Source organism: Diospyros lotus, chromosome 9, assembly GCF_014633365.1.
Source record: "Diospyros lotus cultivar Yz01 chromosome 9, ASM1463336v1, whole genome shotgun sequence".
NCBI lineage: Eukaryota > Viridiplantae > Streptophyta > Magnoliopsida > Ericales > Ebenaceae > Diospyros > Diospyros lotus.
Window position 1 is genome coordinate 27,461,017 of NC_068346.1, and position 17,757 is coordinate 27,478,773.

General features: G+C 37.1%; 1 protein-coding gene across 1 annotated transcript in view; it reads left to right on the forward strand.

Moving 5' to 3' along the window:
• Positions 1 to 9,953, forward strand: part of LOC127809332 (uncharacterized) — a 79,475-nt gene extending 69,522 nt beyond the window's left edge. The window contains exons 5-8 of the mRNA XM_052348097.1: positions 8,282 to 8,415; positions 8,491 to 8,538; positions 8,632 to 9,068; positions 9,154 to 9,953. Coding sequence (XP_052204057.1) covers positions 8,282 to 8,415; positions 8,491 to 8,538; positions 8,632 to 9,068; positions 9,154 to 9,780 — 1,246 coding nt within the window. The 3' untranslated portion in view covers positions 9,781 to 9,953. The remainder of the gene's footprint in view (positions 1 to 8,281; positions 8,416 to 8,490; positions 8,539 to 8,631; positions 9,069 to 9,153) is intronic.
• The last annotated feature ends 7,804 nt before the right edge of the window (positions 9,954 to 17,757 follow it).

The following is a 17,757-nucleotide window of genomic DNA, read 5'->3' on the forward strand; positions in this document are numbered from 1 at the left end:
TTGATGGGGTTTCGAAGCTCGTCGGAAAATGTAAAAGGGCACTGGAGGTGGTCTGTTTATCGGCCATTTGGGTCGATTTCAGTTTCTGTTTCGGCCATTGGAGGGTGCCTTGTTAATCGACTCAAAGACCTCTTCAAGATGGTAGAGTCAAATTGGGCATCAAATAGTGTTGTAGGTGGCCGACGGCGAAGGGATCGTTGGGGAAGAAGATGCGCGTGAGCTGCACATGCAAATCTCACGTGCAGCCCATGCACCAACGCGTGAAATGGCGGAAAAATGTGAGAAAAATATGGAAAATTAAAGAAAAATATGTTTAAGGTGCCTATGTAAAAAGATTTGAAGTTGAGCTTTTCGTTGTCTTGATTTTAGCATCAATCAGCCTCATTTAGCATGAAAACGCAGCATTCGGGTAGGTTCAGTAATTTTCCTTTGATGTTCATAGGATATTATGAATTGTTGTCGAAAGAGATCTGAGGAAATAGTTAAAGAGGTATTTATTCGGATTTTTAGAAAGGAAATTAGAGGAAAAATGGAGAAAATAGATAAATTGTAAGAAAAATAGGGTTTTGATTATTATATGTTGATTTGGGTGCCTTGAGGATTAAAGTGATGAAATTTGTGCAACTTTTGAAGTTGACACGTAAATCGAGGCCAAGCACACAAATTGAGGCGATGCGCATTTTTCGAGGTGTTCTAAATTTGAGCATCAGGTGAGTGGTTTTTCCCCAAAAACTTATATATGATATGATTGCATGATATTCATAAAAGTTATGAGCATTTTGTCATATTTGTTCATATATTATTGCATGGAAATACGTGATTTTCATACGACATGATATTATTAGCATATTGATACTTGTGCATGGGATGGGAAGTCACCCTGATAGTGTAGCCGTTATTTCCCAAGGGCAATTAATGGAACAACGTTAGGATTATCTTACCGAAGGTGTCAAGATTCTACCTAGGGTTCCATATCGGGTTGGGCCTGGGAAGTTACACTAGGGAAAATGTTTGTTCATGTATTTGCATCATGCATTCATGTAACTGTTTTTGAAACGCTCACTAGAAGGTTCATCTTCTAATTGGGTTATTCCCTTGAAACATTCAAACGTTCCAATTAGGACCTAAAGATATGGCAAGGAGATGATTGAGACGTAACGACACGTGATGACGTGGCCGATGGATTTGGTGAGTAGATTTGGTATTTGCTCTTATATGAAGATTATGATATGTTTTAGTCGAGTTGAGAGCATAGCCATGTATGATGTTATTATTTATTAATTGAGGTATTTAGTTGATATCTCTTGATGATGAGTCTCCATGTAATTAAGTATTTGAAGATGTAATGGTACAGATTCTTATGACATATTTACGGTGAATTCAATTGTGTACCATATCAGGTTTCGATTATTGCTTCCACATTGTAAATGATATGCTAGGGGTTTGTTTTGAATTCGATATTTGAGGTTTATATATTTATGTATATTTTGGGTCCCAACATAGTGACATGCTCGGTAAGAGAAAAAAACGGGGTGTTACAGTATCATTCCCATGAGGATTAGCTTTTTATCTTTACTTTAACCACTATTAACTTTAATAAGCCACACACAATTAAAAGAATACTCACTGGAAGTTTTATATTAACTAAAACTAACTCACTAAATGGAAAACAAAAAATAATTCTCTAAGTTTTTGAATGCAGAAATCTAATGCACTAGGGTTCATGAATCCACCGTAGTTCTTTAATTGGTTTAATCTTTCAGTGATCGGGTTTTATAATTCTTGCTTTTAGCTGAAAATTGATGATCCTAAGTTAATCAAAAGCCTCTCTCGATGGTCAATCAAATCTATGTTTACATATGCGATTAATTATCTCTAATTAATCTACAAATATACAAACATGCATTTATCCACAATGATCATCTAAACAAGATTTCATAAGGCATATGGTATCTCTACCTATTATTGAACCTTATGTCATTTATTACTAAGTGCTAATCTATATTGAATCTCTGAAAAGTAATATAAATCACAAATATGTTCTAATGGCGGCCAAGCATCAAAATGGAATTAGTGCATAACGAAAGATCAAATTGAAAGACAAGAATATGATAAAACTCGAATACTTTTAATTAAACCATCATCGAACTAGGTTTCATCAATCACCCTAGTTACAAGATACTTAGCCTAACATAGGTTCAACCAATGAAAGAATAATAAAGACGAAGTTCATGATGTTGGAGAGAAGAAAGAATAGAAAAATACAACCAAAACTGAAGATCTTTAAGAAAATCTCCTTCTTCTTCCTCGACTTGCCGTCTTCTCCCTCTCCAAAAAAGCTCTAAAATCTTCTAAGAATCCTTTTTTATATAGTGTTTTTTAGGTTATCAAAATCGTGTACCTTCAAGGAGTCCATCCCTACTTGATTTGGAATAAAACGGGCTTAAAACGGCCTTTTCGCGAAGCTTTGAGCCTTACCACGACCTTACCACATAATGCTTGTCGTGGTAAGGCCGTGAGCCACATAATATTTTTCCAACCATGGCCTTACCACAGAATGCTTTCTGCGATAAGGCCATGAGCCATAGAAAGTTTCAACAGCCACTACCCTACCACGGTATGCTTTGCGTGATAACACCGTGAGCCAAAGAAAGGAATTCTTACCACAACCCTCCCACATAATGCTTTGCGTGACAACACCGTGAGCCATTTCTCCTTGCTTTCCAACACTTCACCAATGACGTCCTCCTTCCGATGCTTTGTGACCTCATCAATCTCGACCCCGAGTGGACCCTTGACCTTACCTTTAATTCCAGTTTAGTTCCAAAAAATGCGACAACATCATCACTTTTTGCTATAAATATCTTCAACACATGCTTCACCTCTACATAACCACATATAGAACCAAATCAAGTAGAAATCATGCTCATTGAATGTATAAATGCTAAATTTATAAACCAAAATAAATGTATAAAAGACACTTATCACTTATGAATTGCCAATACTAAATTATACCACTCTCTTTAGCAAACTGGTGAGGAAAAAAAATTAACAACTCATTGAACAAGCTTATAAATTATGTTATTGTTGATTCCATAATATGAACATCTTCTCAACCTTCTATTTGCACGTAAGAAACTCAATTTAGGAAGTAAATTGTATATATGGTTTAATCAATAATAAACCTTTACATATGGGGTATTTACTGTTAGTAACCTTTAATTATGAAAATAATTGTTGTAATCACAAAATTGGCAAGTATAAAAATGATATGAAACCTAAGAATATGCCTAAAAAGAAAACTACCATTAAGTACTAAAAAGGTTATTTTCATGATTTGATAAGTAGATTAAGGAAACACATAATCACATATTATCCATCAAAGTGAGAACACTTGAGGGAGGTCAATCAAAACTTTTCTATAAAAGTTGACTTTAATGAGAAAACTTCTTGTCTTGCCACCATGTCTTAGAAAATGAGCATTAAGCTAGGCATTTAGACATACTTTTCTTATCTACGAAACTTTTGAGTGCCATAGAGTTTTTATTTATTCATTTATTTATTATTATTCAAAGTGGCTCGAGTTAATGTTTGGGAAAATCTTGGATTTTATACCACCTACTGGGATTTAAGGAGATATTAAAAACATAGAGATATTCATCATTAAGTAACGCAAGTGGAGAGAACAAAATCGAAGACATTTCTACCTCAACTTAATCACATTGTAAGAAAAGATCATCATTACAAAAATTGCTTGTGACTAGATGTGGTCATTATAATGCAAGGAGATGATCTTTCAAAATTGATTTCATGTTGCTACCAATTTCATTAGAGAAAACTATCATGAATCGAAAATGGGAAATGACCTACATTAGCCACTAACAGGACTGTGGGCCATGTGAAGGATTTTATAGATCATAAATGCAGTGGAAAAATAAAAAAATTTAATCATAAATTTCATTATGATGTCTCTAAGAGAATAGATTATGGAGGAGAAGGCAAAGCATTACCTCTTGAAGTGAAGATTCAAAAGCAACACTTGATGGAGGCAATCACAAAGCCATCCAAGTGTGCGACCTATAATGGTATCCACACAACCAAGCAACACCAAGAACCTCTGAGGGGTAGCTTCCTAAGACTTGAAGAGTGCTAGCTTAAAGGGGTAGCATGGGAGGTCTCTCACATGCACGTCACACAACATCAATAGCTTAAAGGCACACCAAAATGAACCACATAGGGGCTATTTATAACCCTTAGGCTCAAACCTTAATTAATGAGGTTTGGGTTGCATGGTATTTTAAGCCCATGTTTCAAACAATTTAAAACATAGTATTAGGTGTTTCCTTTCACTCTCCTTTTGGGTTTTATGTTTTAAACACTTTAAAACAACTCATTTGGACTTAGTTTTAAATACTTCAAAACATCTCATTAAGCTCTTAAAATACCTCAATAGCCTTATGTTAGTCCTTAAATAAAATTGTAATTAATTAGGTACTAGTTTTCACCAAAACCTAAGGCCTAATTAGGTAACCTAGTCCTACTAGTATTTTAGGTGAAATTTGGCAAACCTAATTTATGGATTCCATTTATCTTAACTCTTTACAATAGTTTCCACAAACCCTAAACGAGTTCGCTATTGCATAGTGACATTTTCCCTTATGCGTGTGACCTATTACGCTTCTACTTATGTTTTTTTTTTTCTTTTTTATAATGCTTCTACTTATGTTGGCAATGACCTTCCTCAAAGGCCTTCCTCAAAGGCCATAAACTAAGATCAGAGTCTTGCAAGCCATCATAGCCCCTTATTTCTTAGTTTCATGAAAAAAACTACTTAGGGTTATTTATAATGGTTAGGCACAAAACCCTAATTGAAGGCTTTGTGCCACCTAGTCTTTAAGCCCCATGTTTTAAACACTTCAAAACATAATATTGAACCTTTCTTTCCATTGTCTTTTTGGGCTTTATGTTTTAAATACTTTAAAACAACCCATTTGGACCTTAGTTTTAAACACTTTAAAACAACCCATTTGGGCCTTAGTTTTAAACACTTTAAAACAACCCATTAAGCTCCTTAAAATACCCCAATAGCCTTAGGTGTAACATTCTGCATCGAGCGATGGGAAGGATCAGAATAACTTACCCTGATGGGACTATGCGAACTTCCTAGGGGCTCATCCATCCTTGAGTTTTCCCAGCTCAAGCATGCTTAACCCGGGAGTTCCTTGCCTACATTTAGCCAAAAATGTATCGAGCTGGTGTTGTTTTCTTCCTTATTTATCCTCGATATATATTACCTTTCTCTGGGCTCTTGGGATATTACATTCTCCCCCCCCTTGAGCACAAGATGTCTTCTTCATGCGATCTTACAATTGGTCCCACCTCTCCCTCGTCCAGTGTCCCTAGTCCAATACCCCTAGCCTTGGGCTAGTACACGGTCCCCAGTCCAGTACCCCCAGCCTTTGGCTAGTACACGGTCCCAACACACTGCCCGGGTTGCTCTGATACTACCTGTAACATTTCGCATCGAGCGATAGGAAGGACCAAAGTAACTTACCCTAATGGGTTTACGTAAACTTTCTAGGGGGTCACCCATCCTTAAGCTTCCACAGCTCAAGCACGCTTAATTCGGGAGTTCCTTGCCTACATTCAACCCAAAAGATATCTAACTGGTATTGTTTCTTTCCTTACTTATTCTCGATATATATTACCCTTCTCTGGGCACTTGGGGTATTACATTAGGTTAGTCCACAAATAAAATCCTAATTAATTAGGTACCAATTTTCACCAAAACTTAAGGCCTAATTTGGTAACCTAGTCCAACTAGGATTTTAGGTGGAATTTGACAAATTTACTTTATGGATTCTATTTATCTCAGCTCTTCACAAGTGTTCCTCAAACCCTAAATGAGCCTGCCATTGCCTAGTGATGTTTGCCCTTATACATGAGACCCATTAGTCTTCTACTTATGTTGGCAATGACCTTTCATAAAGGCCATAGACCAAGAGTGGATATAGAAACCCATCATGTCCCCAATTAGTAGAAGGATCAAGTTGTGATTACTATCTTTCAGTGGTGGATTTCCAATGCAATTTAGCCTCTTCATCATTTTAAAGTGTCTCGATCAAACGAGAATATGGAAAAAGTGTCAATCCCTTTTAAATTGATCATAATACTCTTAATTTAGTCTCATAAAAGAATGATTTCCATTGGATTAACATCTAGCTGTGGTCATAGACTTCAAGATATCCTTCACCAAATGACCCATGAGACATATCTCCCCTTAACTGGAGTTGATGAATCCTATCTTAACCACTCTCAGCCTTCGCATGCTTCATAGCATACCCAATCATTGTTGTACTCACACCCTTTATTGAGATGCTTCCATAATGGTGTCAAATTATACAAATCCACATACAAGGCACTATGGTGATCTCAAGTCAAAGGATCACTTACACAACTGCCACAAGAGGTTTTCTTAGACACTCTTTGCAAAATCCATTTGGAATCATTGAATCGGGTTACTGTCTAGTGAACTTGTTCTCCAGCAAACACTTCTGTACTAACTTAGGCATCCGATGCCCATAGTTTGTAAGATCAACTGCCACCTTCCCTAAGATGATGGTATAGCACACACTGATCTCTTTGTGTCATTGATGTTTGTTCTCAGTGACACTTTTGACCATGGATATTTTAAGGTATACTTTTATGTGTATCAAAAAGCTTACAATTTAAGTAACACTTTAATTATTTTCTACATAGGGTATCCCTAAAGACTTTGTCTTGAGGCAATCTATATAATTGAATATAAAAGACAAACATGTGCCAATTGAATATATATCATGAACATGAAATAAATAGATATATTACTCATAATATATCAAATCTTAATGTATCATATACAACTTAACACTTAAGTTGTAGGCTATACACTAACAATATCAAATCACATTGTATCAAGTACAACTTAATAGTTAAACTGTTGGACATACATTGACAACATTAAATTTTATTGTGTCAAGTACAACTTAACACTTAAGTTGTAGGGCATACAAGTAATACTTTTCACATACATTAAGTTTTTCAACATTTATCACAACATCAAAAGTAATGAATATAAATTAATAACTTGATGACCATGAACTTTAGCTGTTAATTAAATCCGAACCTATAGATTTAATTAAGGAAGCATTAAGAGAAACACACACACACATATCATATATATATGCTTGATCTATCAGCCCTTTTTCTCCTTTGAGTCACCAACTCTTGATGCCTCTTTGCTCCATCACATCAATACTTGATGCTTGCTCTTTATTTTACAAGAACTAATGTCTCTCTGACCGGCCTACCTTTCCCCTTCTTTGATCGGCGACTCGCAATCAACACACTCTTCTCATTTCTCTTTGCTTCAATTGGCGACCTACAAACAACCCCAACCATAGATGTGAGTTTACAATTCTTGTAGTTTCAATTTTTTAATTTTTCAATTTGTTTTTTGGTTTTGTCAGTTTGTTGGTTTGTTTGGTTGTTTTTTTTTTTGTTTTTAGTTTTTTCAGTGGGTTTGCTTTTTCCATATTTATTTGGTTTTTTCAATTTTTTGTTTGTTTGATTTTTTGATATGTTTGATCAATTTGGTTCAATTTTTTGGTTCAATTTCAGCATTTCGATCAATTTGATAACTAAATTAAAATAATGTTTCACCCTTAGATGCAACATACAGAGATGATTTCCTCTGGACTGTTGTGAACCACCTAAAATAGAAAAGGGAGATGATGGAGGAAAAGATTAAATAAGAGAATGTCAGTTGGGGCATACTATTTTCCTTCCTGTTTATTTATCTATAGGGATCCATTCCAAATCAAATTTAAGAAAATCAAAATTCATGTGAATGGTTTAATTAATTAGTATTCTCTCTTTTATCAAATTTCCCAAATCCAAAGTCATCATCCACGGTTTAAGAACTTTAGATTCTCCTAAATTGTGCAATAGATGAGCTGCTTTAATTAGGGTCAGTGCCTACTAAGCCTTTCTAAGAAAACAGGGGCAGGATTCATTGGGATCAAGGAATAAACAAATATCTTTTAGAGAGAGAAAGAGAGAGAGAGTGTGTGATAACCCTGTGAGCAGCCGGGGATAAAAGGAACCATGCTTTGGCAGTTCTTCCTTGGTTGAAATGAACTTTAATTTAGTAAAAGGAAAGGAGAAATTAAGCACCATTAATTCTTTCTTGCACAGTTGTTTGATAGTTTCTTCTTTCCATTAATTTTGCCCAATTTTGAAGTAATTGCCAACTTAATACAAGTCCGCCATTACTGAAAGGTATGCCCATACGTTCACATGGCGCACCGAACAACTGTAGTGATATAGAAGCTGACACCGGAAGATCTACCAATCAAGAAAACAGCATCATACGAGGTATAAGTTATACATATTAAGAATGCCACAAGAATTAATTGTTCAGTCCAAAAATAATGGCTTGAAAACACGCAGAACTCAGGCATTTGTATGGAGTAGCATGGGATGTCCTAAAATTCGTAGGTACGAAGAGCAAATTCACTTCAATCCTGTACTGATGTTTCTGCATGGTTGGTTGATATTAACGTTTGCTTGTTCCCCCTTGAACGCTTTCAGTACCCTGCACCAAAACTATACATGAGATAAAGTTGAAACATGCCCAAGTCCTTGAACTGCTGAGTTGCATTTCTTGCGAAATATCGGCTTTAAGTCACTCGCAGATACATAAGAGCGAATTATTTCAAGCAATTTTCAATGCAATCAAGCATGGGATCGTTGAGTTTGTGGAAGAAATGCTCAAAGCTTACCCCGATATCATATGGGTAGTTGATGGGGATAGCCGCAACATATTCCTATATGCAGTTCTTGAACGGCGAGAAAAGATTTTCAACTTGTTACACAAGACGGGGCCTAAGAAGAACATGATAGCAACCAGCTTGGACAAAGATGGTAACTCCATCTTACACCACGCGGCCATGCTGTCGCCCTCTTCTCATCTTGATGGCATTTCTGGTGCAGCTCTCAAGATGCAAAGGGAACTCCAATGGTTTCAGGTGATCCCCATTATCCTTCTTAATTTACCTTTTACATATATTAAGGTGAATTAATTCTTACGACATCATTGGCTATTGATTACAGGAAGTGGAGAAAGTTGTTCAACCAATGTATAGAGAAAAGCAAAACAATGCGGGCCAGACGGCTCGATCTTTGTTTACTTCACAGCATAAGAGAATGAGGAAAGATGGGGAGAAATGGATGAAGGAGACGTCAACATCATGCACTGTTGTGGCCGCTCTTGTCGCCACCGTTATGTTCACGGCAATCTTCACTGTGCCAGGCGGCTTCGATGAGCAAACCGGCAAACCGCTTTACTTATACAAGGATTCCTTAATGATCTTCATAGTATCCGATGCCTTGTCCATGTTCTCTTCTGCCAGTTCAGTGCTCATGTTCTTAGGGATCCTCAAATCACGCTACACTGAAGATGAATTTCTCGTGTCTTTGCCAAGGAAACTCATAATAGGCATAGCCACCCTATTCTTCTCTATAGCCAGCATGATGGTTACTTTCGGCACAACCATTCACATATTCCTCAGCCACCGGATCTCCTGGATCACCATTCCTGTTCTTCTGCTATGTTGTATACCGGTTATGATTCTAGTGTTCCCCCAAGTCCCACTTCTCTATGAGATTTTCCGTTCAACACATGGACCAGGCATCTTTGAGGGGCAACAGAGAAGGAAAAAGAAGAAACGCATGCGTTAGAAAAGCTGTTTGATTCATTAATCGATTTCCTTTCTCCTATTTCTTTCAGTACATACCCAATTACTTGAGTGTATTAGCCATCATGGAATATCCAACACCCTATTTTCCCTGGCATGCTAATGTGTCACGAATTTATGATTTTTTCAATAAATACAGTTAGGCCTTGAAAGTTTCTAAAATTTGCGTTATTTCTCCTTAACATATAACATGCTCAACAAAATAAAAGTTAATGCAAGGTAATCAGAATTTAACACAGAATGTAGTCTAGATTGAACTTAAATTGAAGTATATTTCCCTTCTATTGAATTGTTTATTTGCATCCATACTAATCAAGTCCAAAATAAAAAGCTAAATCAATTAAAAAATACAACATATATTGAGTTAAACCGTTGAGAATAAAACCTCAAGCACTAAATATGATTTGAAAATGAATTTGAAATTGTTCCTTCTGGCCCAAAAGGATGGTCGGACAAGGACTTGCAACGACAAGGTATGGACTCCGGCAATCGGTCCATCAGGGGGTGGCTGGCAACTTCAAGTACTCCAACTCTCCAATCAGTAAAAAAGTAAATGGGCATAGTATTAGTAGGCTGGAAAAGAACGTACCTTGGCTCTTATGAGGTTGGTTTATATAGGAGGAGAGCTCCTCCTACATGTCTGTGTTGTGTGTTTGCAGGGAAATGGGATTGGATATTCGTTACTGATGGGCTCCCGCTAACGGTGGCATAGTGCCGACAAAACCCTCATTAATGTGGATGTGATCTATAATTCCCCCGCTTTTTCCAAGTGTGCATTAACTCGGGATTTCGAAAATATTTTTTTTTTCATCATACACTCAACATAAATCAATCCCAACAATCTTGTTATACCCTCTCAGCATATTAAATTTAAAATAAATAAGTTAAAACAAGTAATCATCACATATGCAAAAGCAAGATCGAAACCTCAAATAAGCATAAATTTCTCATTTATAACCAAGTAACGTATCGATGTTCAATATGACATCATCAAAATAATACATAATATTTGAATATCACAAAATATGGTCAAAGACCTACTAAACTTCCAAAACGTAGATAACAGCTATATCTCGATGACCTCTTTTCCCTTGGCACAATTGCTTTTACCTGACACATTTGAATATTCCAAAGACGTAGTCCAAATTAGATGTTGAATCATCTAAGTGAGAGTTCAAAACATTTCATGAATGTATGCAAGATCATGAACAACAGACATATCCCGACATGTCCCAGCCCAAGAGAATCCCATACAATGCTTAATGCATACCATGGGAAAATGGTGATCTCTCTAGAGGCAACATAATCACATCGACACGTTAGCATAATACAATCCTAACTTAAGAGAGGCAACATCAACGCATATCTCTAACATCTCGAGAACAATCGTTATCACTCTCGACACTGAAAGGTTAACATCAAAACAGGAACCTACCTCACCACAATCACGTCAGAGATTACGTTCCCACTCAAAAGCGTCCTAGAACACCACCCATGTCCAACACATGTGCCAATGCCATAACCACATGTAATGATGCATTTCATAAACGACGTTTCGATGCACGTTTTTCAATGCACACGAAAATAAACAATTTGGACAAACCATTCACATGCCAAAATCATTGCATGAAACAAAATCAAGTATAAGGTCAAACCACCCAAAATAAACCAAGTTTTAGACAGAACACTCACCTTAACTGTAATTCAGAATACCTTGATTCTCATGTCAACCTCAAATTTTGTGTCATTCCTCAAATAATTGCACTATCGCTCAACCTCGAGACTTAACAATCCATAGATATCATATTCATTCAAAAGAATATCAACATCTATTTAATTTTTTCATAATTTTCTCAAAATTTCTTCTCATTTCTTCTTATTTTCTCCTAAAAATTTTCAAAATAAATACCTTCTCAAGGTTTTTCCCAAATTTTTCTCCACTATAATTCATAAAATATTTTTCTCAAAATATTAAAAAAAATTCTAAAAGAAAATACCTAGCCACACACCCTCACACGCCTTCCCATGCACCTAAAGCACATGGCCAGCGCATGGAGCCCACGCACCGATCGTCTTCTTTAATGCTCCAGTCGCCGTCGATTCTTTGATACCCAATCTGACCACACCCCCTTAAAGCTCTCCTCCAATCGATCCTAGTGGTACCCTCCTTAGCCCGAAAACACCACCAAAAGGCCCTCGATCAAACACCTAAACGTCCAGCTCTGACGATCGTTGCAATTTCTGGTCACTTCTCAAAATACCCTCAAACCTTGATGAAAACACACCAAATTCTCCATAATTGGCCCTCAACACATGGGAAACAATAGCCCCTTATCCTTCTTTCTCAATTTTTCCTCAAACACTTGGATTCTCAAGTTTAATTTTTCAAAGAAATTGGTCATCTCAAACCTTTTATTTATACCCGATTTTGGAGCCAAAACGAGCCATGCTTGGTCAAATCCAAGCCTTTAATGCTTGATACGACCTTAAATAGCCTAAAATCATGATGATTCAACACGAACACCCTTATCCAGAATTTTTGATGACCTTCGGCCCTACCCCACCTTACTGATGTCCAATCATGACCATACTTGGCCATTTCTCGACCATACCAAATCCCACTCGACCTACCATGTTGTGGGGCCCATTTCTGTGCCTTTAGACAACCCTAACGACATTAGCCGAAAGCTAGCCGGCGGTGGAAGCGACTTGGTCGACGGTGGCTATAAGATCCCGCATTGAGTGATAGGAAAGACATGAACAACCTACCCTGATGGGCCTATGCAAACTTCCCAGGGGTCATCCATCCTTAAACTTTCCCAGCTAAAACACGCTTAATCCAAGAGTTCTTTGCCTACATTCAGCCCAAGAGGTTTTCAACTGGTATTATTTTCTTCCTTACTTATCCTCGTTATATACTACCCTTCTCTGGGCTCTTGGGGTATTACATTCTCCCCCCTTTGAGTACATAATATCCTCGTCATGTGACCTTACAACTAGTTCCAGATCTTCTCCCCTTTGGGGACTGCCATCCTAGAAGCCTATCAGGAGTTGCTCATTGTTCAGGCCCTCGCACCCCAGCACCACTCCCCGCCCTCATCAGATTGCGTTCTCTAAGAGTCAGCTCTAATACCACCTATAATGACCCGTTCCCACCTACAGGAGCTACCAGGGAGTGATCGACCGAATTACTCTCACGACAAAGCAACAACTAGAGGGATGGACTATGTTTCAACATGAAACGCCCTAGGTGGGCATTAGGCTTCGTCCTTCCCTTCGCTCCACTCGAGGAATCGGTCTCCCAAATAATCAAGGAAACATAGCGGATTAGGACCCAAAACCCGAGTGAGCTTCACCTTTCTTCAGTTTACCCCACAACAAGCTAAAGGTGATCCAGGCACAAAACTAGCACATCAAATATTTATTGAGTATTGGGGATTTATGGGAACATACCTTTCAATCCATACACAATCTGAAAGCTAGCCTCCACCAAAATAAAGGCATATACAACATGTCATCTCACAGACACCTATTACCCTAAGATGATTACAACAAACTAGATACCATCCAGTGCCCAACAACATATACATTCACACACCAGAATATATATACATGATATATGCATAACATACAACTCTGGCAACATCGCTAGTCGCCACATCAGCCTCTCGACACCATTCGTGCTTGCATCTCAACTTACAACATCTACAACACGAGGTAAAACCTCATAAGTCATAAAGACTCAATAAGGGTGCAAATGAATGTAAACAAGATAATATATTAGATGCGATGACAAGTAAATATGCATGAATGGTGTTCGCGTATTCTTTCCTGCAAGTGAACGGAATCGTAACAAGTAATATAATGATGAATAAAATTGTTCCCATGAGGATTAGCTTTTGATCCTTATTTTAACCACTATTAACTTTAATAAGCCACACATAATTAAAGGAATACTCAATGGAAGTTTTATATTAATTAAAACTAACTCACCAAATGGAAAACACAAAATAATTCTTTAGGTTTTTGAATGTAGAAATCTAATGCACTAGGGTTCATGAATCCACCGTAGTTCTATAATTGGCTTAATCTTTCAGTGATCGGGTTTTATAATTCTAGCTTTGAGCTGAAAATCGATGACCCTAAGTTAATCAAAAGTCTCTCTAGATGGTCAATCAAATCTATGCTTACATATGAGATTAATTATTTCTAATTAATCTGCAAATATACAAACATGCATTTATCCACAATGATCATCAAAATAAGATTTTACAAGGCATAACAGTATCTCTACCTATTATCCAACCTTATGTCATTTATTATCAAGTGCTAATCTATATTGAATCTCTCAAAAGCAATCTAAATCACAAACACGTTCTAATGGTGATCAAACATCAAAACAGAATTAGTGCATAACAAACGATCAACTCGAAAGACAAGAATATAATAAAACCCAAATACTTTTAATTAAACCATCATTGAACTAGGTTTCATCAATCACCCTAGCGACAAAGTACTTAGCCTAACATAGTTTTAACCAATGGAAGAGTAATAAAAATGGAGTTCATGATGTTGGAGAGAAGAAAGAACAGAAAAATAAAACCAAAACTGAAGATCTTCAAGAAAATCTCCTTTTTTTCCTCAACTTGCCGTCTCCTCCGCCTCCAAAAGCTCCTTAATCTCCCCAAAATAAGTCTTTATATAGTCCTCTTTAGGTTATCAAAGTTGTGCACCTTGAAGAAGTCTATTCCTCTTTGACTTGGATTGAAACGGGCTTAAAATGGCCTTTTCACGAAGCTTTGAACCCTACCGCGATATGCTTGTTGCTGCAGACCTGTGAGCTCCGGAAACTAATTTCTAAAGCGGTTTTATAGCGGTATGCATTCCGCTGTAAGACCGTGAGCTCCAGAAACTAAATCTTACAATGGTCCTACAGCGGTATACATTCCGCTATAAGCCCGCTAGCCTTCTTCTTTTTCTTCTTTCTTCATCATCTTCCACTTTTTGCTCTCGACACTCTTTTGCTTTCTTTTGAATTGATACTCGACCATGCTAACAAGCTTTATTTCAACTCCTATCATGCACCAAAATCACTCTTTTTGCTTCATGTTTGCTTTACATGCAATGTGTACCTATATTGACAATATTAAGCCCAAAATGAGTAGCAATCATGTTCATTGAATAATTAAATGCTAAACTTGACCCACTAAATAATAGTGCAAAATATGCTAATCAAATACCCCCAAACTTAGCCTCTTGGTCATCCCGAACAAGATTATCACTCACGCACACGTTGGATAGCCTTCCCATTAATCTCAGATTTTTGGTATCTTTTAAAATTCACAATGAGTTATCAAGTAATGCTCCACCATAGTTTTGGACTCATTCCATGCTTAACGTGTGTGTGCATAGTCAAATTCTTTATCATGCATTAGGATGTTGCTATCCTGACCCCTTGATGGTCCTGTACACTTTCTCGCTCGTGATATTCACTCCGCCCCCAAAACTTGGTCTTTTCATTCAATCCCTAGGTGCTCTCAACCACTCTTTTCTTTCTTGTTCAAGTTTGGTTGGACTCAGCCAAAAATGGCGTTGTCTCAATTTGTGAAGACTCTCCTTTATTTTGAATGCTTTGGCAGGCTAACATCTCCTAGACAATCAAACCAGCTAGTTTTCTCAATCCCCAAGAGTTACAAACATCGGCACCATTATTGAGATTTTTTTTTTCTTTAGCCTTGCGATTTCTTTTTTTTTTTTTTTTTGTTGCTAAACGAGTGCATTTTATGCTCCGTCTCATTTTTTTTTTTTTTTATAGATATCTTATGTGCAAGCCTTCACTCCATTAAGCTTTCTGAATGACCCTTGTAACAAACTTTCAGTCGATAACTCTCGAGCCAAATGACCACAGGACATCAGGTTTTAAGATACCCCTATGGCAATAATCACTCAAGTCATTCAGGCTACGAAGAAAGGTATAAGATATATGCAGGCTCAAATTTAATTTGGTGTACGACATAGTGACATAGGGATTAGATCACTAGCCTATGGTCATTGCCTAGCTTCCCTTAGTATGCCTAACACATTCCACACAAAGCACGGAGTCAACACATTCCTCAATATTTACCATCATGGCTCAACCTTCCCCAAACTTTCCTTTTCATAATGTTTGATGATTGAGTTGCTCACAAAGTTGGTTTAAGGGAGAAAGTTTAAATGGGAACCTGCACATTTAACCTTCTGACACTTGTGCTCACATTCGTCTATCATGGATAATGAATCACAAAACAAAATGAATAGCATCACCATCTTTACTCGTTTCATCAAAATGGTACCAAATAGGCTTCATCATTGATGGCATGTCTGCTCAAAAAATAAGACAATTTTTTAATATCATTTAACTAGATCATGTGACATATGTAAGCTACCCATAATAAACCTCTCCCCAAACTTAAATGTTTCATTGTCCCAATGGAACGAAGAGAAAGAAAAAGAATGAGTGTACCCAGTCCATAGTGTTAAGGTTGTGATGGTAGATAGATCAACACATGCTCTTTTTGAGGTATTGGAACTTTCAACAATGACTTTGCCCTTGCACAGAGCTGGTGTAGGACGACTCTTTGACTGCATTATCATTTCCGAAAATGTACCTACAATGCACAAGTTTGAACATGAGGGAGCAACAATGAATAAGAACGACATGAGGTAGACAGACTCACATGGATGCCCAAACTCCCCCCAAACTTAAACCTCGCAATCCCAAACTCAAGATGCAATGCACAAGTGAACATTAGTTGGGGCATTTTATCAAACACATCATATGCATGCTGTTATGATGACCTCAACATTGTTTTTGTGCAAAAATCCTAAAGAATGACACTCTAACCTAACTCAAAGTAAAGAAAATAAGAGAACAAATAAATGCAACATGCCAATAAATAAAAGAGATAAGAAATTGGGTTGCCTCCCAATAAGCGTTTGTTTAAAGTCATTAGCTTGACTAGGCCTCCATCTTTAAAGAGGCTTGAATCCTTTTTCCATCAAGATTTTGTGGGTGTCATTGAATGGACTTATTCTTTGAATGTTAGCAACTTTCAATCCAATCCCCTTCTTTTGCTCACTCAACACCCTTACCAACTTTTTCGTTTCATGACTTGGTGGCTTGGCTTTTGAAGAAGAAGAAACATCCAAATAACATAGTTCGCCTCTGTTGGATGGACAATCTTTTTGCTTCTCTCTCAAAGAGCCCACAGCCATGACCTTGTTCTTTGCATAAAAAATTTGTTCCTGTCCATTAAAAGAGTTAGCCATGCAATTTTGTTTAGGGTCATCACATCTCTCTGCCAAATCAACAATGCCATCTCTCATTAAGACTTCTTTTTCATTGCCATTAGAATGTTTCATAGCCTTAAATACATTAAACGTAACCATCTCATCATAAATTCTAAGGCTAAGTGTTCCTTGTTGGACATCAATCAAAGCTCTCCCTGTGGCAAGAAAAGGTCTCCCTAAAATTAAGGGCATATCATAATCTTCTTCGATGTCCAAAACAATGAAGTGAATAGGAAAAATAAATTTATCTACTTTTACCAAAACATCTTCCACTACTCCCCTCGGATATTTGATACTTCTGTTAGCCAATTGAAGAGAAATAGTGATGGATGTTGGTTCTTTTAATCCAAGCTTCCTGAAAATAGAGTAAGGCATTAGGTTGATACTAGCACCCAAATCACATAGAGCTCGTTCAAAGAATAAACTATCAATGGTACAAGGAATAGTAAAACTCCTTGGATCTTTAAGTTTCGGTGGTAGTTTATTTTGCAATATGGCGCTACTTTCCTCCGTTAACATGACGGTTTCATGGTCCTCTAGTTTCCTCTTATTTGATAAGATTTCCTTCATGAATTTCACATAGCTAGGCATTTGAGCTATAACATCAACAAGTGGGATGTTTATATGGAGC